Here is a 25,382-nt window from a genome sequence, read left to right as displayed (position 1 = left end):
TAGTCAGATTCGTTTTCCCTGCACTGCAACTGGAGCTCCAAAATATCTTTTTTCCATCTCCTCACTCTCAGCTTATATGTCTTTATCCACACAAGTGAACTAAAGATGTAGGCCATATATTGAAGGGCCATGTTTTTTAAACTAAAGAGCTAGCCTTTGTCTTTTGGTTGGGCTATTTAGTTCATTGACATTTAATTATTGACAGATAGTTACTTATTGCCATTTTATTACTTGTTTTTGTAGTTGTTTTTGTAGTTCTTCTCTCTTCTTTTTGTTTCTTCCCTTGTGATTTGATGATTTCTCTGTAGTAGTATGTTTGTGTCCCTTTCTTTTTAGTTTCTGTGTATCTATTGTAGATTTTTGATTTGTGGTTATTGGAGTTTCATATATGCTGACCTATATCTACCTGTTTTAAACTGGTAGACATTTAAATTCAAACACATTTTAACAGATCTATAATTTTTACTCCCCCTCTGACATTTTGTACTTTTGATGTCATATTTTACATCTTCATACTTAACTATTGTAGTTATACTTGCTTTTATAATTTTTTGTCTTTTAGTATTCATAGTGGCTTAAATGGTTGATCTTCAACCCTAACCATATATACTATATATTTGCCTTTCCTAGTGGAATTTTCCCTTTCCTATATTCTTTCTTCTTTTCTACTTAGAGAAGACCCTTTAACATCTCTTTTAGGGAAGGTTTAATATTGATGAACTCTTTCAATTTTTGTTCCTCTGACATATTCTTTACCTCTTTATCTTTCCCTCTGTCCAAACGATGCTCTTACTGGATAGAGTGTCCCAGGTTGCAGGTTTTTCGCTTTCAGCACTTTGAATACATCTTACCACTCCCTTCTGCCTACAAAGTTTTAACAGAGAAATCAGCTCATACCCTTATGGGGTTTCCCTTTTAAATAATTCTTTGTTTTTCTCTTGCTGCCATTAAAATTCTCTATCTTTGTGTTTTACAATTTTAATTATGATATGCCTTGGTGCAGATCTTCTGAGGTTCATCTTCTTCGGAACCCCTTTTTTATATTTTGAAGTCCTTTGTTAAAGTATTCACTGTATACATCAATTATTTTCCCTGATTCAGTGAACATTTTTATTATGAATGCTTTGAATTCCTTACCTGGCAAATTGTTCATTTCTGTTTTATGATTTATTTTTTCAGGATTTTCTCCTGCTTTCTTTTGAGTAGTTCTTCTGCCTTTTCACTTAATTTGCTTAATTTTCTCTGCCTCTATGAATTTAGGTGAAACAGTCACCCTATTGCAGTTTTGAAGGGGTGATCTTATGTGGGAACATTCCTATACTGACTGCCTATGCCCAGTGCCTTTGATGAGAGAGCTGGATTTGATGTGGAGGCAAGTCACATCTTTCCTCAGGATGCTGGCAGCTATCACCTTGGTAGGAGGTGGAATGGAGGGACAAGAGCTGATGCCAGGCATGGGGTGAGACTTCTCCCCTGTGCAGTGGCTGTCACTACCCTGTTGGGGCCAGAGTCTATCTCAAGTTGCTGGAGCAGAAGCCCTAAGGGTCAGGCCCAGACTGGCTCTGTTCCCTTTAAGTGTTTGTTTTCCTACCTCCCCACACTGGGACCTTTGCCCCAGATAGGGGGAGTGCTGAAGCAAGTGGGGCCCATGTCAGCTATAGATAGAGGTCTGATGAACTTTCTCTGCAGGCATCAGTGACTCTACTCTGATGATCTTTATTTTTTTTTTATTATTATTATTATTTTTTTCCCACTGTACAGCAAGGGGTCAGGTTATCCTTACATGTATACATTGCAATTACAGTTTTTCCCCCACCCTTTCTTCTGTTGCAACATGAGTACTCTGATGATCTTTAGATGCAAGTCCCCTTTGTTTCTCACAGCCGATCACTGTCCCAGACTCCACTGCCCCCTCCCACTCTCCCTCCCACCCCATTGTGGAATCACTCCAGGAGAAGTTGGAGTCCACCTGGACTCTGCCATGTACTGGGCAGTGAGCTGTAGTGGAGTGGTGTCAACAGAGATCTGAACTCTGTGACACTTCTTGAGTAAGCACCAGAGGTGGCCACCACCATCCCACCCAGGCTCTGCCCCAGGACCCCAATGCCTCTGTATCCCACAGTTGAGTCTTCTATCCCATCTTGCCCACCCCAGATCCAGTGCCATGCTATGACATAGAGTGAGAGGGAACAGAGTATTGGCTTAGCTGGGGCTGGGGCGCACAGCAAGGCAGTCATGGGAAAGCCAGCAGCCTAGAGCAGGCCTCTCCCCAGGGGCAAGCCAGCATGCACATGTTTCCACATAGGACCCCAGGATTGGGGCACCCAATCTGTGACTCACTCTCCAGGGCAGGTGTCAATCCATGTAACCTTCTTCCTCTAAGCTCCCTCCCAGGGGCATAGGCCCTACCGGATTATGTGTATATCTTTCTTACAGCCTTAATTAAATAGGAGTCCTTCTGCCAGTTTTTTCGTTAGTTTTCAGTGAGAATCGTTCGACATGTAGATATATTTTTGTTATGTTCATGGGGCAAGAAATAAGCTCTGTGAGTTCTTACTGTACCATCTTGATCCAACCCTCAATGTTTATTTTTTTAAAGAATATTTTATGTAATAATTAGGTATCCAGCTTTAACTATAATTCACTTTCACAGATAAAACTGTTTCTGCAGGAGACTGAAGGGGTGTGGGTATGTGAGTATGGAGTGGAGTATTTTAATTTTATTTATTTATACTTTCTTTCACAAGAGGATTTGAGGTGATAGACTCTAATATCGATTCTGACGGTGGATATGATTTTATGTAACACTCTTTACTTCAGACTGAAATGGGTGTTAATGACTTCCCCTCTGAGAAAGCTTTTGATTCAGACAGAATAAAAAGTGTGATTTGAAATGTACAGTTTGAAGCCTGATTTGAACTGATAGTTGAACAGTTAATTGGTTAAAGTGTCTTGTCATTAAAAAAATAAATAAAATGCATGCCCTAAATGACTTTGAGTGTAAAACATGCAAATGACACTAATCTTTTGATATTGGGCCAAGGCCTTTTCTCTGAGTATGTGGCCACTGATCAGGGTTCTGTATTATATTTCTTGCATAAAACACAGCCATTACCTATGATTTTCTGCTCCTCCTTCTTTAAAGTAGAACCATAGTTAAAAACACTTGGGAAGCCATCTGCCCCTTTCCCTCCCAATCCTTTAGAGTCATCTTACCTAAATCTAATTCCACAGCAGTTTGTTTTCGGTGACTTACTTTCATTGATTTCTACATAGTTTTTGTAGAAATTCTCTTTGCAAGTTCGTGTTTTATGCATTGGTGTCACGTGTAGTAAAGCTATCTAATGATAATAACAGATCTGACTGCCTTAATGAGAATCATGAAACAGCTCAGGAGCAGAAGTGAGCAGACATGGAGTTCTTGTTGTGGCCCAGCGGTAACTAACCTGTCTAGTATCCACGGGGATGCAGGTTCAATCCCTGGCTTTACTCAAAGGGTTAAAGATCCGGCATTGCCTCGAGCTGTGGCATAGGTCACAGACACAACTGGGATCTGGTGCTGCAGTGGCTGCAACATAGGCTGGCACCTACAGGTCTGATTTGACTCCTAGCCTGGGAACTTCCATATGCCATGAGTGTAGCCCCCCCCCCCCAAAAAAAGAAGTGAGCAGAAGTCCAGAAGGCAGGCTATCAGTCATTCCACGTGCCACAAGCACAGCTAAAAAAGATAGAGAGGTTTTTTACTGTAAGTATATGAAATTTTGGTTTGAAACCAGCTAAAGATTTGTCTTCACCTGTAACTACTTAATGTCTAACTCATATCATACCTTAGTCCCTCTTTGGGATCAGTTACATGGCTAATGTTATTATTGTTGTCCTGCCTTCTTTTCCTTCATAGCACTTTTTGTCTTTTTGCTATTTCTTGGGCCGCTCCCGTGGCATATGGAGGTTCCCAGGCTAGGGGTCGAATCGGAGCTGTAGCCACCGGCCTACGCCAGAGCCACAGCAACGTGGGATCCGAGCCGCGTCTGCAACCTACACCACAGCTCAGGCAATGCCAGATCGTTAACCCACTGAGCAAGGGCAGGGACCGAACCCTCAACCTCGTTCCTAGTCGGATTCGTTCACCACTGCGCCACGACGGGAACCCTCATAGCACTTATTTTTACCTAACTTTACTTAGTTCTTCCATATTTACTTACTGTCAGTTACTTCCACTGCTAAGTGAGCTCCATGAAGCCTGAGGCTTGTACGTGCACGTTTGTATCCCCCAGAGCTTGAAACAGTGAATATGCAGAATGAGAGAAATGTGGCTGTTTCCTTCCAGCACTTGTTTCAGGCCAGTGTCCCACTAAGATCTGGTGAATTTCTTCTTCGAACAAGAAGGAAAGGCAGAGAGTAGGTTCTGTGGCCCTTTGGTGCCCCTCTGCAAGGTAGTGTTTGATCCAGCTTCCAATCCAGCTGCTAAATCTCCTGATTGCAGGGAGGGCGCCTGACGGTTTGTACTGATAAACCATGGTTGAATCATTAACAGGGCTTTGTTCTTTGGGTGTTGTCTTAAAAAGATCAGTTCAAGGTAGAGTTCTTCAGCCTCAGCATCATTGACATTGAGGGCTAGATAACTTCTCTGCTGGTGGGAGGTCAGCTGTCCTGTGCATTGTAGGATGTTTGGCAGCATCTGGCCTGCTACCTACTAGCATCCCCTCCTCCCATCAATTGTGACAACCAGAAATATCTCCAGACACTGCCAGGTGTCCCCTGGGGGGCGTAGTTGCGTTGTTGCTTCTCCCCTGCTGAGAACCAGTACTTTGAACTAGTCCTGGATGACAGCTAGGACCCACAGCCACGCTAACCATGTTGTAGTAAATCCACTCAATGGCTTTTTGAAACTTCGTCTTTATGTCTGATTGTAATGTTCTCCAGACTTGTCTTTCACAGGCTTTATTTTGAGTTCAACTAGTCCTTTGTGGGGCATTTTTGGCTAAAATTCTCAGGACAGATTACCACTCAGCTTTTCTTTCCTCAGGCTGCCTGCAAGCGTCTTTCCAAGCTCGTGTTTCTCAACTGCCAGGATATTAGGCTCCTGACTATACTGCCAGCAGGAAAAAAAATTCTCTCCCCTCGCCTAACAACATGGCAGTTTGTTGCAAGGCCATTTGTCACCTGTTCCCCTTGCTCAGATGTGTTATTGAGGTGGCTGTCGGCTTTTTCTGCCTTTTCCCCTCATCTCTCCACGCCTTCCTGTTTTTCCTTTTCCTCCCAGTGTTTCCATGGTGGCTCCTTGCTGGAGCCAGAGGACAAACTGCTGACAGGAACATCCCTTGAATATCTCAGCATCTGGAGAGGGCCATTGGCACCCTCCATTGGCGGCTGAGCAATGCGTGGCTTGCCATATTGTCTCCTTTTTAAGGCCCAAGAATTTGAATCCACTCCAACATCTAAATGTTGTCGTTGTTAGGACAGCAGGCTGCCATAGTACCATAGTGAGGCCAATATCAAACATGTTTATTTGGGTTCCATATATTAATATTTTGATTTGTTCCTATTGCTGTTGCTTTCTTTTACCTCACACCTGTGAGATGGAGATAGGGGACATAGAGGCCATTATAAAGCCAAATAAACTTGAACATAGCAACTATATTTTAAAGATCTTTTTGTCTTAACCATTGTATAAACATTTTTTTTCCTAATATTTTGTTGAGTCAAAGAATCCTTTGAGTTGGCCAACTGATAGTGGTGTGTTGAAGCTCACCAGGGATACCAATATTGAGTAAGCAGGAAGAAGAGTTACACCCTGCAAAATCAAACCATGTCTTCCTGGTTGTCTGACCAGGAAGCAGTTGATGAGATATATTTTCTTTCTCCTTCCTTCCTTCCTGCTTTTTAGGGCCATACCCACGACATATAAAAATTCCCAGGCTAGGGGTCAAATTGGAGCTGCAGCTGCCAGCCTACGCCACAACCACAGCAACGCAGAATCCAATCCAGTCTGCCACCTTCACCGCAGCTTGTGGCAACACCAGATCCTCAACCCACTGATCGAGGCCAGGATCAAACCCGCATCCTCATGGAAACTATGTTGGGCTTGTAACCTGCTGAGCCACAGTGGGAACTCCTGACTGAAGTATATTTATGGCATGGATATAACAGAAAAAAAGCTGAATAGAAGGCATGGCCAGAAACCGAGTTTTTTTTGGTTTTTTTTTTTTTTTGGTTTTTTTTTGTCTTTTTGGGCCATACCTGTGGTGGCATGTGGAAGTTCCCAGGGTAGGAGCTGAATTGGAGCTGTAGCCAGTGGCTTACGCCACAGTCACCGCAATGCCAGATCCGAGCCACATCTGCAGCCTACACCACAGCTCACAGCAACGCCGCATCCTTAACCCATGAACAAGACCAGGGATCAAACCTGTGTCCTCATGGTTCCTAGTCAGCTTTGTTTCTGCTGAGCCACAACGGGAACTCCAGAAACTGGTTTTTAAATATACAGTAGTGGAGTTCTTGTCGTGGCGCAGCAGAAGCGAATCCGACTAGGAACCATGAGGTTGCAGTTCCAATCCCTGGCCTCTCAGCGGGTTAAGGATCCGGCATTGCCATGAGCTGTGGTGTAGGTTGCAGGCTCGGATCTGGCGTTGCTGTGGCTATGGCATAGGCCGGGAGCAACACCTCTGATTAGACCCCTCGCCTGGGAACATCCATATGCCGAGGGTGGGGCCCTAAAAGGACAAAAGACAAAAATAAACAAACAATAGTTTTTTTAAAGGAGAATTCAAAGAAATAAATAAGATAGTGATATGTCATTTATGTGTCAGTTAACATCAGGTTACTCAAATGTTTTTGTAAAGTCAGTCTTTGGGAGACAAAATTTGATCTTCACTCTGAGGCAAATGTCGGATTTGAAATATACCAGGCTCAAGGGCTTCTCTCTCTCATGCCATTTTGAGGAATCAGAGGCTGTGGTGGAAAACAGTGCAGTTCCGTCCCACAAAATTCTCAAATTGGGAGGGCCTCCGAGCACATCTCCCAGACCCAGTCTAAGCGTTTAGGAGGGCAGAGGAGGAATCATCTGATTGTGCTGATCCATTTCAATTACTGAGGCAGACACAATGGGTGGGAATTGATGAGGGTTTTTTCCCAATACCTCTTCACCTCATAAACTATGGAATTCCTATCTCCAACATGCACTTCACAGTACCAGGATATCTGCCCGCCCTCCCACCTCCCACCCACTCAGCCATTTCAGTATGCACAGTTAATGAGTATTAAGTTAAAAAAAAATAACCTTAAAAGAATCAATTTCATGGTGAATGCATCTAGTTAAGCAAGCCATTTAAACAACATTTTACTCGTGTGTAGCAGACCATTTTATAAGTTACTGATAGCTTTACAAGTCTGTGTTTCAGACAAGCTAATTGGCTGTCTCTGATGTGTTTGGGGCTTTCACTCATTAACTGTCCTTCCTGTCTAGTCCATACTTGACTGGCTCTTGTACATATAAGTAGGACTTTTTACACAACCATATGCTCTTGCAGGAGCAAGTTTGACATAGATTTCTCCCTACTTACATTATTTGCCTTCTTGAAATAAAGGTAAATCATCACTGAGTATTGCCTCAAACATGGAGGATACAGAATCAAGGGTAACACCCTGTAAGTGCTTGGTATCCAAAATGAATGCTGTTTTGAAAGAGTGGAATAAAAGAAGGCGAGAAAAGAGAGAAAGAAAATGGTGAGCTGTTGGAAGCTGGCTGCCTCTGTAATTAATGGCTATGTTATAGATGTTATTGAAAAGGCTGGTGCCTGCACCTGCATGCAAAGACAAGTGTACCGATGCTTCTATTTTTGCATATGTCAATGCTTTCCATTCTTGAGATAAGAATTAGTTGCTTTATTTGGACCCAGATTAAAGGAATCACTCAAAACCTAAGTGTCCTATGGGTCTTGGGATTTCTGGAGTGGTTCTTTTCCAGGATAGGCTGTTTACTTTTCTGTTTGCAAAAGAATTCATTGCAGCTGCCTCTAGGCATATGTATATAATAGATTTTAAACCAGTTAGGCCTAAGGTTTGAGACTGTTCGTGAAATCCTACCTCCTGTACGAAACTTGGCCTAATTAATTGTGAAGAGTAGTAACTTCTCTCCAATATTCCCTTTCCCTCCTTTTCTAACATTTTAATGTGGGATGAAATTTACTACATATTGTTGCCCTTTTCATTTATAGTTTCATTGTACGGAGTATACTATGTCTAGCATTGTCTGGGTCCAATAGAGAATAGTAATTTTTTTCATTGTGCTCTCAAGGAACCAAGGACTCATACACGTGCAACATTTAGAGAATAGTCATCCAATCGGTGTTTTCTCGCGATTTTGGGTGAAAATGGAGTTCACCATAGACTAGTAGAGATGCTTTATCCGCAATGAGTCTTGGTATCTTAACCCCTTAATTTATGTAGTAATCACTGATAATGCCTTGTTGAAAAAGAAATGGCTCATGTAAGTGAATTTATATTTGCCAAAAAGTAGAAATAGCTCAAATGTCCATCAACTGATGAACATGGATAAACAAATATAGCATACCTATAAAATATAACATTATTTAGCAATAAATAGAAATGAAGTACTGATTCATGCCACACATGGTAAACCTTGAAAACATCATGCTAAATAAAAGAAAGCAGACTCGATTTAACTTGAATTGTGTAAGCGATCAGAATTGGCCTTGTATGTAGATAGGTATTAGATTTTAGTTAATCTTACATAAGAATTCTTACTGGAAAGGAAACAATTCTTAACTACTCGAGGATGCTTTGATTATTAGTCTAAATGCTTAAAGAGAAAATCAAGTTATTAAATTTATAAATGGAGTTTTGAAATATTTGAGTGGTTAACTAATTATAAATGGGACTACACAGTAGTCAACCCCCTGAGCATATTTGCTAAAATTTAACATACGTATAAATAGAGTATTAAGACATTTTTTATGGCCTCACCTGTGGCATATGGAAGTTTCCAGGCCAGGGATTGAACCCAAGTCCCAGCCGCGATCTACACTGCAGCTGCAGCAATGCCAGATCCTTTAACCCATTTTGCCGGACCAGGGATCAAACCCACCCCTGCACAGCAACCCAAGCCACTGCAATCAGATTCTTTACCCGTTGTACCACCGTGAGAACCCCAAGTAATAAGATTTTTAAGTTGAATACGATAGCTTCAGCAAAAACTAGGCTTCTAGTTTCTAGATACTGTAAGCTTAATAAATTGTATATTCCCTTTTAAAACTGCAAAGTAACAATAACTAGTATTTCTGTGCACTAAAAGCCATCCTTAAGGACACCAGAAACCTCAAACTGACAGGTTCGCCTGGAACCTGGAGTTCTTGAGGTCTGTAGGATATCCCCATGTGAAAGAAACCCAGGCTAAACACAGAGAGGGAAAAAAACAGAACTTTGCTGAGAGATGACCCTTCTGCCTCTTAGCCCACAATCAAAAACATCTGAAATCTGGAGTTCCCATCGTGGCTCAGCGGGTTATAAACCCAACTAGTATCACTCAGTGCGTTAAGGATCTAACGTTGCTGTGAGCTACGGTGTGGGTCTCAGATGAGGCTCAGATCTGGTGTTGCTGTGGCTCCAGTTTGACCCCTAGCCTGGAAGCTTCTATACACTGTGGTGCAGCCCTAAAAAGAAAAAAAAAAAAAAATCTGAAATTTTACATGGAGACTGTCCAGGTTGGAAAAGCCAACTTCTCCATCCCCCTAAAGTGTGAGCCACTTACACTCACAAGAAAAGAGAGGGCTGACAAACCATGTCACGATGAGGCCCTGCCAACACTCCTGTGCCCCTGCTGGACAAAGCAGGAAGCTGCAGGATGGTTTAGGCCCAGGCTAGGCAATTTTTTTTTTTTTTTTTTTTTTTTTTTCCTATGAAGAGCCAAATAGTAACTATTCTAGGCTTTGCAGGACATACTATCTTTGCCACCGTGACTCAACTTTGCCATGGCAGCGTGAAAGTAGCCGTAAATAAGTGAGTAAGTGTGACCGTGTTCCAATAAAACTTTATTTACAGGGAATTTATGGTGCCTAGGTGCCAAGGAGGCAACCAACTGTGGCTACTGTGACTAGGGTCACTTTGACTTTTAAAAGTTTCCTCTGTAACGTGAAGGCTTCCCCTTGAGATGATAGGAGGACATCTGCTGGGTCTCAATAGACCATCCTTTCCACCTGTGGATGGAGGCATCAGAGGTTGAAAGCAAGGTTGGAGCAAAGGCCCATGTGCAGGAATCCGGCTGCCAAGGGCCAGGTAGAGGAGAGGAGTGGGTGCATATGGGGATACTGGGTGTATCTCATTGAGCCCTGAAAACAGGAAGCATCTGTACCTAAATATGCGCCTTTCACAGTGACTGTCTGCTAGGCAAGCTTTGGGGTTAAGAGAATCTCATACACACACACACACACACACACACACACACACACATACCCCAAGTAGATCAAAAACAGAAAATAAATGTTATCTCTTCTGTCTTTCCAGGTTAGCAAATTAAGCAAAAATAGGAATGCTTTTCAGATCCTAAATCTCACTACCAAAGCAAATGGGGTCATTTCATTTGGCTCTCCTGGAGCATGCCAAATCCTCCTGTGCAGTGGCAGGCTGGGTTTCTAGATAATTATTGTCACAACATATAGCATTCTCTGCACGTCAGAGGTTACCGCCTGGGCAAGAAGACTTCTAATAAGGGTGAGGCTCAATCACAGGTCATAACCTGAAGTCATTTGTCTGGTTTTTAATTATTCCAAGGTCAGACAGGCTGCACTTTGCTTAAGAAACAAGCCGTCTTATCAGGACTACACATTTATATTACACCTAGTGTTCTTGAAAGCAATCGTTCATTATAAATACACACCCCAAAGTAATATTGTCATATTGGTTAACATCGAGTTGTCATTTTCTGGGCTCTATTAGTATTCAGTAAAAAAAAAAAAAAAGTATGTATATGTATATATATATATATTCGATGTTGTAGTATCTTTGGACTGTGGCAAATTGGCTTTACTAGTATTAGGTATTTCTGCCTTTAATGACATTTTTAGTACCTTTCTAAGGATTTCAGAATCCTGCAAGCAGTACAATGAAAAGGGGAACAGCTGGTGCTGCTCTCTCTAGACTAACCTTTCTTTGAACAAGCTGCCAAGAATGCACTCGGAAGAATCTTAATGATGCCCAGCTACTTTATCTCCAGACCCTGTCCTGGAGCCAGAGTGTGGGCAAAGTTCTCTCTGACTTTGTTGAAGGTTACCACGTTAATCAAGACAGCTAAGCTAGAGGGCCCCCTCAAAAACATACAAGCAAGATGCATAGACTTAGTGATGTGCTGGTAAGCATTTAACAACCAGTCCTCTAGAAAGAAAAAATTCTGATGTGTTTCTCTTGCAGATTTCCATGGTGTAAATACTCCAAACCAGGGCTGATTTCTTGACAGGATGATTTGACATCTTTGTGTCTAGAATTGGAAAGGGGGGCACAGAGTCACTCTTTCAATACGAATGTTTTTCCCCCAGTGTGACGTGTTCATACAATAGGTATGATAGGTTCACACAATAGGTACATTACAGTAAGGAGCTATGGTATAGCTGAGGAAGGTCCCGCTCACTTTTTAATAGTCATGGGCAATACCCTACAGTATTGCAGTCCATTCAGACTCTCCTAGCATCTTTTTATTGGGAGCCCTGGGGTAAATGTATCATCCAGATGGTCCTTTTTTTTTTTTTGCTTTTTAGGGTCACACTTGCAGCATATGGAGGTTCCCAGGCTAGGGGTCAAATCGGAGCTGCAACGAACAGCCTACATCACAGCCACAGCAAGTGGGATCCAAGCCGAATCTGTGACCTATACCACAGCTCATGGCAACACCAGATCCTTAACTCACTGAGCAAGGCCGGGGATCAAACCCACATCCTCATGGAAACTAGTCAGGTTCATTAACCGCTGAGCCATGACAGGAACTCCAGATGGTACTCTTTTAAATAATTTGAACTAAAGTTGATTTACAATCTGTGTTAGTTTTAACTTTACAGCAAAGTGATCCGGTTAAACATATATACCTATTCTTTTTCAGATTCTTTTCCATTGTAGGCTACTATAAGATATTGAATATAGTTCCCTGTGCTATATACTAAGTCCTTGTGTTTTTTTAATCTATTTTATATTATAGTATTGTGTATCTGTTAATCCCAAACTCCTAATTTATCCCTCCCCTCAAGACCATACTTTTATCAAAGAGTTAAGAACTAATATAAACCCATCTCAAAAAAGCATTATTATTATAGTTCTTTTAAAAAAATACAAACTATTCAGTGGGACACATTGTGACAAAGAAACCAATATGAATCCACTGGGTTCAAGATAATTAACTGTCTTGTTCCCTTACGTCATTCTCCAGCTTCCCCTGCTATCCATCAAATCCACAATTGCTGTTTTTCCTGGATTTCTGAATTTTGTTGATGAGCCTCACCCTGTAGTCTCTACTGTCAGTCTTATCTGTTGACCTGTCACTCTTGGTTGCAAGGAGCCAAAGTTTTCAGCCTAGACCCAAAGAGACCTGAATTCCTTATCAAGAGATGAAGAAAGAAGGTGCCTTATTCCTAAATTTTCTTTTCACAATCTTTACCCAAAATATTTCTTACTCAAATTAACTTACATGCCTTCAGAATTATTCTAACTAATCATATTCCTCTTTATTTGAATCAGTTGCTTTTCTTACTTCCAGGTGAAGTATAGTCAGAATGCTGTAAGTGAGTGAAAAAGCCTTTCGTAAACTGTACCGTGTTAAACAGTCTTTTGTGGCCACTAAAGAGCCAGGCAAAGGGGCCTTGTAATCTCATAATACAAACGATGGGGACCAACGCTTTGTCAAGTTTATTGTTTCTGTTTTATTTCGATTTTACAGTATTCTCTCTACTCCATGGAACCCCATATATTGGCAAGGGAGCTGGCACAGGTAGCTCATGAGAGCACGCTTGCCAGGCTCGTTCACGAAGTAATGGTTGAGCATTTCTCTTGTGGTTCAGTGGGTTAAGGATCTAGCGTTATCCCTGCATCGGCTCGCTGCTGTGACATGGGTTCAATCCCTAGTCCCAGGTACTTCCGTATATCGAGGGCATGGCCAAAGAAAAAAAGAAGTGATGGTTGAATGAAGGAAGCTCTGGGAAGCCAGCTTTCAGGATGGAGATTTCCAAAGCTCCTTATACTGATTTTCATTCCACCACAGCCACCCCCAAGCTTAAGAGAGCTTCATTATAATTTGCAGGCTTTTTTGCCAAGGGAATATATGTGTTGTGTGTTGATGGGGATCTGGGAGAAAATATCCAGCTTCTGTCTCTAGTGATGAATGTATGGAAAAATACGCTAATAGCCCCAGATAGGGCAAGAGATACCTGCATCAACAGGGACAGGATCAGCTGAGGTGGTATTCTGGACACAGAAGAGGGCAGGGTGCTTTTAGTAATAGCAGTGCCTGGCTGGTGCTAATGCGTTGCATTCACCAGAACTAGGGGTGACATAGTCTAGGGTGCAGAGCACAGTCCCATGCATCCTAAAGAGATGTGACACACCCTCTCTTTTTAATACCTTACCACACATTCGTGTGGGTCAAAGCACTGTTTATAAATATCTGAGCTTACAAAGCAACTCTATGTAACATGAAAACACTAAATAACCCCTTGTGGACTGTTCTATGATCTGCTTCCCAAAGATGTTTAAAAGAAAATGAGGCCAATTCTGGCCACATACTACTAGATGGCTTAATTATAAAAATAGAAAAAAAAGCAAGCAGCTTATCATTATAAATAAAATGAGATCTGCAGGTTTTTAAAAAGTTAAAGCTCTATCATTGTAGTTTAGAAACTAGTTACGTGACTACTAGAAATTTAGGCACAACAGGTTTGCAGGAATTAAAAATAAAATTTTTGAATATCAGGTAAGGCCAAGATAGGGAAACCTGTATCATTACAATCTCAGTAGAGGTCCTATAAGTAGGAAGGAATGATTTGGTTATTTCTCTACTCAAGGAAACATAATGGACAGCTCCTACCCAATGAGTGGGTCTCCTGGGCTGTGTAATGTCTCACGGGTTTAACAGCTGCTACAAACATTAGCAACAAGGAGATGGTGCCGATTTGTCTCTGTTATATTAGGACTTTACAGTCAATGGGACGTGTGAATAACGGAATGCAGTAATGCAAATCACACCACAGTTGTGTGAGTAAAGAAAGGGCTCTGATGACATAGCTAAAATAGGCTGGCAACTTATGGTGGCTTTGTTTTCCTATCTCTAGGGTGGCACTGACATATGCCCACTGTCTGTGGCCATTCCGAAAATAGCTAGATGATCACAGGTTGCCAGGCAGCTGTATCCTGATGTCACTCCCCCAAGTGCCATCTCCAGAAGCCAATGTGAAACAACCACCAGCTCCTGATTCCAGCAGTTTCCAGTTAGCCACGACATTTAAGCTGCTGATAAAGTAGTCAAACAACTTAGGTTCATTTTCTCTTGAGTTTTTTTCTAAAATGTTTATCCTGATTAGAAAATAACCTTTAAAAAAATGTTCTCCATCATAAAAAATAGACCCTTGCATCATAGACAGCTTTTCTTTAACCTTAAAAACGATATCCAGTGTAAGTATATGATTTATGTTGGTCAAACTTAAACACCTTTCTTTAAAATTATACATCAGAGTATAGAAGGACAGAAACAGCAATTATGGACAGGTCAAATGTGACTATGGGTAATTTTTATTGTAGTCATGGCAGGGGGCTGGTAAAAGGTGAACATTGGGTTAATATAAGAAAACAAAAATGTTACCTATAGAAAAATGTTTAGCGTTCCCTGATGGCTCAGTGGGTTAAAGATCTGGCGTTGTCGCTGCAGTGGCTCATGTCTCTGCTGCGGCGCAGGTTCCATCTCTGCATGAACCTGCAAACTTCCGCATGCCATGGGTGTGGCCAAAGGGGGGAAAAGAAGTTCAAGTCAGAGCCTCGTCTCCATCTTCCTGTCTCTTGTATTGTGCTCTTTGATTTAGAAACATGAAACTCTCGTGGTGGAAAGCTGTTATACCAGCAGACACAGTCAGTCACTGATTGTATTTGAATATCCTTGGAATGCCAAACTTGTTTTAAAATTGATATTACAAGTGTCACATAGTGTGGAGTTCTTTGGAGACCAGTAGGGTGAATATGGCAGAATTAGATACCCACTTAAGTTACAGATCTGAAAAATCTCAGGTTACCCAGCTTATTTGTCAGCTTAGCACCAGTAGCCTCCTTCATCTGGAGACCACCCTGTAATTGAAGCCTCTGTTTCCTTCTCATGTTTAATACTCAGCAGGAACAACTTCTGAAACAAAACTGCCTTTGGACATCTTTATTATCTTCTAAGTGTGCCTATGTCATAGACTATATTTTCAGTTGCTTAGAAACCAACCTGATGCATAGCTAAAATCCTTCTTGTGCTGTTGTGTCTGGTCCATATTGCAAAATGTCACAGGTTAAGGTATTTTGTGATCATTTAAGTCTAACATTGTTTTTAAATTAGCTGTTGCTGTGCTACTAGGATGAATATTGTGAATTTTTACATGAACCATTTGGAGGAAGAAGTGTTAATAATATATGCTTACTGTGTTATTCTTTATTTTAATATTATTATACTTCTTTCCACCATTTTAGCAATACTTAAAATGCTGTCCTTTTAGGTTTGAGTTTATAAAATGTGACAAAGGTACAATTTCCTTTGGGTACCAGATCAGATAATGCATGTGGCATTCTATCCTCTCTTGATGGGAGCTTTTTTTTGGTTTTTTTTTTTTTTTTTTTGGTCGTGTTGTGGGGTTCTTTTTATTTTTTAATTTTTAAAAGTAAAAAAAATTTTTTTTTACTCTTTTTCTTTTTAGGGCCATGCCTGCAGCCTCTGGAAGTTCCCAGGCTAGGAGCTGAATCAGAGCCACAGCCACAGCAACACAGGATCTGAGCCTATACCACAGCTTACAGCAACGCTGGATCCCTAACACACTGAGGGAGACCAGAGATTGAACCCTTTTCCTCGTGGATACTAGTCAGGTTCTTAACCCACTGAGCCACAACAGGAACGATGGGAGGCATTACTGATCAAATACCACACAACATTCTAGTAAAATAGGGTTCCCCAGTTTTGCATTCAGTGGCACAGTCTGAGCCTCTCTTTGTGACAGAATCAAAGAGACTAACGTCTCTGATTTTAAACTCTTGAGAGCAGCCAACTCCTCTTTCAAGCTGTAGACCCCTAGCCTGGGAACCTCCATATGCCATGGGTGTGGCCCTAAAAAGACAGTTCCCTACCCGTCGCCCCTGCTAGCTCTCGCCCCTGTTGGCCCGTGGCTCCAAGGGTGGCACAGGGTTGGTCCCTGGTACTGGTTGTTGCACAAGCAATTCCAGATTCTCTTGGAAGTCAGTCATTTCAGTGCCCTAAAGAAAACAGACTAAAACGAATGGGGTTTACATTTTCCATAAAAGTCCTCTTAACGACATGATTTGTAAAATACCTTTGCCAAAAATTGTTCTGAAGCTGTGTACCCATTTTCTGATCTATAAATGAGTTTTCCACTACTCTTCAGAATCGGAGTTTTTTGTTTGTTTTTTGTTTTGTTTTGTTTTTGTCTTTGTCTTTTTGCCATTTCTTGGGCCTCTCCTGCAGCATATGGAGGTTCCCAGGCTAGGGGTCGAATCGGAGCTGTAGCTGCCAGTCTACGCCAGAGCCACAGCAACGCGGGATCCGAGCCGCGTCTGCACCTACACCACAGCTCACGGCAATGCCAGATCGTTAATCCACTGAGCAAGGGCAGGGATCAAACCCGCAACCTCATGGTTCCTAGTCGGATTCGTTAACCACTGTGCCATGATGGGAACTCCCAGAATCGGAATTAATGAGAGTTCTTCCATTCTTAAAGGCTTCTTTCTTTTTCTTTTTGAAAATAGTAATAGTATTTATTATGAATTTGCAGGCATCTCTAGGAGGACTTTGGGGACACACGTGGACCGTAAAATGTGAGCATATTTGTGGTTCCTAAATTACCATTAAAACTTAGTGTTATTTATATCTTCTTGCTCACATTAAAAATGTATACACATGGAGTTCCCATCATGGCTCAGCGGAAAGAAATCTGACTAGCATCCATGAGGACTCAAGTTCGATCCCTGGCCTCCCTTAGTGGGTGAAGGATACAGCATTGCCATGAGCTGTGGTGTAGGTCACAGACGTGGCTTAGATGCAGTGTGGCTGTGGCATGGGCTGTCAGCTGCAGCTCCAATTTGACCCCTAGCCGGGGAACCTCCATATACCGAGGGTGCGGCCCTAAAAAGACAGAAAAAAAGGTATACACGTATTAATACCATTTGAATGGTGTGTCCCTGCTGTTAACATTAGTCTGGTGCTTGTGATGGTAAAGGCAAAATGAAACCATGTTTGGACATGGCAGAAGATTGGGACCCCTTTTTTTTTTGGGTCAGGTATGGACTAAGGTAAGACCTTGGAATTCTCCCTGGCACATGGGATTTAATACAGTTTGTTGACCAAGAATGTCTTTGAACAATACCTTTTCTGATGTTGCTACTCACTGTATTTGATATTACGCAAACCAAGTTGGGCTTTAAATGCAATGTCTTATTCTTGTGTGATGCAGTGTGTGGGTGTGGGTGTGTGTGTGTGTAGCTTCATGAACTTTGTACTTTATCATACCCTTTTGGAGAAGATCATCAGTACTTCTGAAAATCATCAATACTTCATAATACTTTGATATTTATTCTCAGCCAGGAGCTGATAATTCTGGATGCTTTTAGTCAGTATCCTAGCCCAGTACATGCTAAGAGTGACTTGTGACTGTTTATTAATCAGACGAGTTTTTAAGGTAGCAAGTGTTCCACCCCACATACCAGTTATAAGGTCTTGACTTTTTCCTCCATAAAGAGTCAGAACTGAAAGAAAAAAATGCTAGGAGACTTTATTTATGTATATATATTTATATAAAAGTGTATGTGTATATATATATATATATGCATATGCTATATATTTCTTTTCTTTCCTCTTTCCTAAAAAGCCACTTATGGCTTTTTCATCTCCAAAAGAGATGCCAGGGGAGTTCCCGTCGTGGCGCAGTGGTTAACGAATCCGACTAGGAACCATGAGGTTGCAGGTTCGATCTCTGGCCTTGCTCAATGGGTTAAGGATCCGGCATTGCCATGACCTGTGGTGTAGGTCACAGACGCAGCTCAGATCCCGCGTTGCTGTGGCTCTGGCGTAGGCTGGCAGCTACAGCTCCGATTCGACCCCTAGCCTGGGAACCTCCATATGCTGCGGGAGAGGCCCAAGAAATGGCAAAAAGACAAAAAAAAAAAAAAAAAAAAAAAGGAGATACCAGAAATTTAAGGGAGAGAGAGAAAAAATTATTTAAATTGTATTTGCGTGTGCACGTGTGTGTTTGATGGTCCAAATAATTGTCTTATGTAATTGATACTGTACATGCTGTCAGCCATTACCAATCTAAGTTAGCAAGGTGATATCGCTAAAGCTACTCTACTAGAGTTATTTTAATTGAGTTGTAACTTTTTGACATCTGCAACGTATTTTGCCCAGTGCCATAATACATATAATTCTTTCCTAGACTTTATCAGACCTCCCATGCCGTTAAGTGAATGGGTAGAATGGTGGCTTGCAAGCAGGTCATTCACCCCTAAAGAAAACACTCTGGGTCACAACATATAGCCCACATTATAACCAAAGCTGTGGATGGGATTCTACAAAGTCCTAGACATCCCTATTCATATAACTTTGTGATCTATTTCATTCCTTAAAAAATTTCAATATGAGAAGGGTTTTGATATAATTATTAACATATTTCTCTTTCCCCCCTCAATTAAGGTCAAAAAATATTTTGAACTTGAACCACTTGCACGTGGCAAACGCTGGATTCTGCAGCCCTGCTCACTGGATGACATGGATGCACTGAAAGACAGCTTCTCTCGGCTGATAAATTTGTTAGAAGAAAAAGACCTTGAAGCTGGAAGAATGTGAGATCTGGCGAGGAAATCGGGTTCTCACAAGGCCTTGAACCTATCATGTTAGTTTTGCATTTTAATTTTATTTTGGTATCCAGACTGTAATGGCTTCAGTATCTGTTTTCTTCCAGTTATCTCAGACTCTTATCTCTCTATAAAAGTGAATATTCTGTAAATCAGGTGAATTATCATCGGCATTAACGTCAAGTACACACTACTGAGAGAGAATTTATTCTCTGTTTACCACTAATTATTTTCACCGCATGTCTCTTCCTTCTGTTGTTCTAAGCGTCTCTTCTCTTCTCTGTGCTCAAATGGATGGCGTTCCTGGCTCAAGAAATCGAATCCCTGATGGAGGACTCAGGGCGACTGAGAACCTGGGCTCATTTACCCTGGCCTTGGGGTGGAGTGCTGTGTGACTGGGGCTCCACATAATAAGTATCTCGTCTACAAGATCTCTTGGGGGTTTTCTTTCATGTTATTTTATTTTTAAGTTTTTTTGTTTTTGTTTTTTTTTGTTTTGTTTTGTTTTGGTTTTTGTATATGGGCCTTACAGATTATGGAAGAAAAATGAGCACCAAAAACTTCAATTAATTACCTTATCAGAAAGAAATATCCTGCCATAGTAAATTGACTTTGAAGATCTTAAAGGCAAGATGCCTAATGGGTTTTTTTTTTATTATCATTACATCTGAAGTCTCCTTCAATCCCCTTTTTCAGAGCAAAGAGATTGTTTTAGTTTTTGAGAACAGTCAGAAGAAATTCAGACACAATGCACCCATCACTGATTACTATTTCATCAAGTCCTCCAGTATTTTTTAATAGAAAAATTACCCAACATAAAGTCAAGCTGCAACATAATAGGTTTCTTAAAGCCTTTTTCTAAAACTCTTATGTCTGATTGAAATAGAGGAAATAATTTTTTAAATGATAATTTTTTTAAAAAACAGCCAACTGAAGCTGGCTAGTGTTTAAGCTGGCGTGGGGTTGACAAGAGATGACAAAGGCAGAATCATCTGTACATTCATTCAATAAGTGCTAATACAGTCTAATGGAGTCTGTTAATGTCTCCGTCTAGTAATTAAAGGTCTATCAGTATTTCTATTATAAACCCCTATTTTCAGGGGTTTCAACATACCCTTAAACATGTGCTGGGGCTGCGGCAAATAAATAATTTTAGGGCCTAGATTCAGTCTTTGGAACTAATTTTTTTTTTTCCACTTAATTTAAATTTAAATTATGCAGAGATCAATGTACAGTTTTACTAAGTTTTGGCACCTTTGACCTTTTCTAAATCAGAACTAATCTATGGATATTGAAGTTAACGGATGAAATACTCTTTGGCACATTTTGTAGATTTTTGGCCACTTAAATACCAAGTGCCCAAATGATAGAAAACTGCTCCCTTCACCTGAGCAATAAAAACATGTTTGTAATTTTTAGGTAGCATAGACTAATTCCCAAATGCCGCAGACTCGCACTATATTACAGGGTGATATGATGTAATACCTTGCCATTCTCCAGATAATGTGTGTCATTCAAATATAGCTTTTGTGGTTTAATCTGGTAAGTGGATCTTAATGAAATCATTACCTTTGAAACATCGAACCCTTCTTTTAAGCTTTTTTTTTTAATGCAATGGATCAAAAAAGATTCACATTCGATTTTTGTCTACAACGTCCTTGAATATTTTTAGCATTGTGTAATCTATGAGCAGCACAAAAGTTTTATTCTGATGACCACTCACACAATTTCTGCTTTTATTTTGTCCTGTTGTGCACCTCTTTTATGAAAAATAAATGATTATTAGGCATTGCTCTCTCTGCAAGTTCATTAAATCTAGAATGTTGTCTTTTTAAGATACCGTGGCTGAGTGCTCCTAAGCCATCTGTTAAATGACTTCCCGTTGTCTGTGTGTGTGTTCATGTGTGCGCCAGGGATGGGCTTCTCCTCAGACCCACGACTGTCTGCAGTGTCTCAGCCGTCAGAATGAAAACATTATCAATCAGTACCCAACAACAGCTGTTTTTGACAAGTTTCTGTCTGACGCCTAATGCTTTACAACTGTCAATAAGGCTCCTTCTTTGTCTAGCAGTTCAGAGCTCGCCGGCTTGCTGCTTCCGTGCAGCATCCTGTCCTTGTAACCCTAGAATGTGCCGTGTTTTGGAGATCCACATGGGGGGGGAAGGGAGGGGGCTCCAACGACGGGGCGTGGGGGGGGTGGGGGTGGGCATGCGTCTGTGTCGTGTTCCTACTTCCTTGTAAAGTGCCACAGGTGTCTTAGTTTGCATATTCAAATGTTGTATAGGAAAAACAGTCTGTTCTGTACTTCTTCACTTAGCTTCTTGTTATATTTATGGAAGTTACCAGTTTTTGTACCTTCTTAGCTAAAGCAGTTGCCTTTTTGTAATGGCAATTAATTTATATGACAGAACTTTGTATCTCTTGTAGTTGACAGTATCCGTTGCTGATTAACTGCCATATTGCCCTGTCTTTCGATTCAAAAATGCTGTATCTGTACTTGGAGGTTAACAGAGTCCTGTGGACAATTGCCAGGCAAGAAGAACTCCTATTGTCCGTGATTTATATATGATTTCCACAATCTTCAAATGAAAATAAACGCTGAGTAGAATTGTTGTTTTCAGACTGACTCCTTCCAGCCTTAGCATTTGGGAGTCCCAGATTTCTGTTTACATTTGTGTTGCCTGTTTAAGTCTTCAAAATAAGTTCTGCTGCTCTTGGGTCAAAACAAATGATTAATTCGCATTTCCTTTGAAGCCATTGTGAAAACTTCGAGACAAAAAAGGGGGGGGGGAGCGCAAGTGTCTTTTCCAGTTGGTTTGTCTTCAACAGCAATTTACTTTCATTGGAGCCATTCCTTCAGAAGGAGCGAGCAGAGTCGAGATGTTAATGTCAAGTATCATCCTTCGATCTAAGCGTCGCTTTGTAATATTTACTGTAAAAGCAACTTTCTAAGAATGGCTGTTTGGTGCCATGAACTATGTCCTTCAATAGGGATCGAGGCCCTCGGGAAATAAGACGATGTTTTTAAGTGACTGGAGGAAATTCTGTATATTTACAGGTCCATTCTTAAGGATGAGAGGATTCTATAAAAGAGAAAGAAAAATGAAAAGATGAAGAAGAGAAAGAAAAAGGAGGGGAGGGATTGAAAAATATATGTGTGCTAGAAGATGAAGAATACAAATCCCAGCTCTTGTTTGGTCCCAAATGCAACATTCTCCTGACACATTATTTAACTCCACAGAAAGCTTGCAACACTTCCCTTCTGAGCTGGGATCTGACCTGCATCCTAATTTTGTTTCCAAGGTAGGCAATTAGCAGTTATCAAATTCCTAAGCCCCTCAGACCTATCCAAGCAAATGTGGACAGAACTGTAAGATTCTAAGGCAAATGGGGTTTTCTTAATAATGTCCAGATGGAATATTCAGACTCCAGTGGAAATCTAATATTCATGCCTGGCTTTATCCTCCTTATAATTTTAGAGTGCATTTTCATTAACCTCCTGACCTAATGGTGCAAACAGAAAGGAAAAGATACATGGGGGTGGGGGGCCAGGAAGTGGGAGCTGCCTTTGGGGATCCCTCGATTTCAGTGCATTTGGAAGGAAGGATAAAACTTCAGGAGAAGGTAGATTCCCTGCCATCTCTTTCCCTTAGCCTGGGTCCTGGAGATCTGGAGTTCATGCTGTGAAATGCATTATCATATCGTGTTGGGAATTCCTGGATCCCAAGGGTGCACAAGTTTTGGTCTCTGCTGAGTCAGCATGATTAAATGATTTGCAGCTCAGGGTTAAATGTTTTCCAGCTCAGAGGCACACAGTGACTGATGAGCCTGATTTGGCACCCTACCCCACCCCCCTTGTACGGATTTAGGAACATGAAAAGGATCCCTGTAAGACCCAGAAGCCTCAGATGGGATATCAGTTTCCCCTCTGCTGTCCCATCCTCTTTGAATGAAAAAGCTTTCCTTCCACCTTCATCAGAGCTAGAACTTCTGACTTCCCATCCTGGGGATTCATCTGTGTGTGATGACCTCTTCATTCAGTGGCTTTCTGTGAAAACCAACGCAAAGAGTTTAAAAGGCACCAAGAAAAATCAGTAGAAAAAAATATATATATAAATAAAAGATGAAAAAAATCTATACTTCAATTAAAAAAAGGAATTATGAAAATCCATTAAAAAAAAAGAATCTCCCCAACCTATACCTTTCTTTCCTCGCAACACAGATCAAGTAAAAAGTGCACGATTCTTCTATCAGATTTTCTCTGCCTTCCCATCTTGCATTCCATCTCAGCTCTATGAGGCCAGCTCTGATCATTGGGTCCTGGTTTGGCAAGGCCACCAATGATGTTCTTAGGCGTGCCTCACCTCCACTTTTTCATCCTCTGCTCAAGTCCTCGTGTTGCAGGCAGTTTCCGTGGGAAGCTCCATTTGAATAATCACTTTTTACAAGGGAATAGTTCAGGCTCTGTGGTTTAAAGCAACTTCACTTACCATACGCACTTTGTAAGGTTACCGCTGCCCTGTTTGGAGAATTAGGAGAGGGACTCGATTCCAGGCCTTGCCAGTATCAGCCTGGTTTATGACCCAGTCTGATTCCTGACCCCATATTGCTCCAGTAGACATTTCCACAACTGTGGACCACGCTAGGCACAGCCATCAAATTCCACTTAAAAAAATTAAAAAAAAAAAAAAAGATTCTCTTTTGGGGGAAAAAATGATCTTCAAACTACTAAAAAATGATGAATTCTTTTTTTTTCCCTTTTTTGTTCAAAAATCTCTCCCTCTTATGCTGAGGCTCTTAAAATATTCTGCACAGAGTGTACATCCTGGTTCTTTTTAGCAGCAAACTTTCAACCATGGAGAAGAGTTGGTAACATTGTCCCCAGAGGGGAAAGCCTGCCTTCAAGGGCACAGGAACAGGGGACGTACTAACAAATGAAAAATAAGCCTTGAATAAACATCGGGTTGCCAGGTCTCCCTCAGTCCCCTGTTTCCTCATGGGATGGGGGGAGGTGGTCATTTCAAAAAAGCCTAAGATCACCTACATCACAGGCAACCCTTCCAGTAGGTGTGAAATCCAGCCTAGAGTGCCGCAACCTTTGCTGACAAGTGATTCATTGAGACAAAGGCTGGAGACCCAGCATCAAAAAGATGTCAGACCAAACACCAAACGCGCATAAATGATTGCTTTGCAACCGGTGGAATGACTGACTAGAAGACCTGGTCTAATGATGTCCTCCATGTCTGGACAAGCTTACAGAAGACATGGGTGGGGGATGGGGTGGGGGGGGGAGCTGTTTGCAGGCGGAGCCTGTGAAGAAGGCTGTTTCTGGAGAGAGACATGAAACCGCAGTCCTCACCTGAGAGGCTCACGCGGAGATGAATGGTTTCTGGCTGGTTTGTGTATAGTATATGGAAAGGTCAATCAGAAAAATGTGTGTCAAGGGCACCTGAAGGCCAGACTGGTATGATGTGATATTAAATCATTAGACATATAAATAGAGTAAATTAAAAATGAGTAAATTAGAATTTGGTTGGAACGGAAACTGCTCACCAAAAGGCAGAGACAGGAATGCAAACAGTAAGTCTGGCTGTCATTCCCTGTAATCTGGAGCAAGTCAGCTTTGGCTCTGGACCTTCTCCATTTGTTTTACAACTTTCTAGACATGGGGTCTATCAGCCCAACACTTTTATTAAGCCGCTTCGACAGGATTTTTCAGATGACAGCTTGTCGAGACTCAACTTACCATGGTCTTTTTTATAGGTTTTATCTCACAATTGGAACTTTGGGTTTTGATACTTTTCGGGTTTTAATTGATTCATGACTCCAGCACATTTTTGTTGAACACCTATTATGTACCAGGCGTTGTGTTAGATGTTTGGGATACAGCAGTAAACAGGACAGTCTTAGTCCCTGTCTTTGTAGGAATTTAATTCCTGTAGCATTTGGCTAAGTTAGGTTATTTCTGTGACTCTAGAGAATTTTTTTTATTGGGGGAGCATTTTATGTTAAGATTGCAGTTTGACTCTCCAGATCTTTAAATATTTTTTTCTAAGTCCTGATTCCTGGTTTTCAGCCCTGATTTTTTTTTTTTTTTTTTTTTTTTTTTTTTTTTTGCCACATCTGAGGCATATGGAAGTTCTCGGGCTAGGGAACAAATCCAAGCCACATCTGTGACCTACGCCACAGCTGCGGCAACACCGGATCCCCCCACCACCACTGCACTGGGCCCAGGATCAAACCTACACTGCTGCAGAGACAGCACTGCATCCTTAGACTGCTGTGCC

The 25,382-nt window shown here is 41.3% G+C and overlaps 1 protein-coding gene across 4 annotated transcripts in view; it reads left to right on the top strand.

Annotated features, from left to right (window-relative positions):
* ARL15 (ADP ribosylation factor like GTPase 15) overlaps positions 1 to 22,990 on the top strand; it is a 452,958-nt gene extending 429,968 nt beyond the window's left edge. For 2 of the 4 annotated variants that reach the window (XM_021076683.1, XM_021076689.1), the window contains exon 5: positions 18,935 to 21,715. In XM_021076683.1, the coding sequence (XP_020932342.1) occupies positions 18,935 to 19,087 (153 nt within the window). In that variant the 3' untranslated portion in view covers positions 19,088 to 21,715. Of the gene's footprint in view, positions 1 to 18,934; positions 21,716 to 22,153 lie in introns of those variants that run through there. The other 2 variants (XM_021076685.1, XR_002339550.1) reach the window with 2 other exon arrangements.

The sequence above is a fragment of the Sus scrofa genome, chromosome 16 (genome assembly GCF_000003025.6).
Source record: "Sus scrofa isolate TJ Tabasco breed Duroc chromosome 16, Sscrofa11.1, whole genome shotgun sequence".
In the NCBI taxonomy this organism is placed as follows: Eukaryota; Metazoa; Chordata; class Mammalia; order Artiodactyla; family Suidae; genus Sus; species Sus scrofa.
Note: the sequence above shows the minus strand (reverse complement) of the source record. Positions and strands in the feature narration are given on the sequence as shown.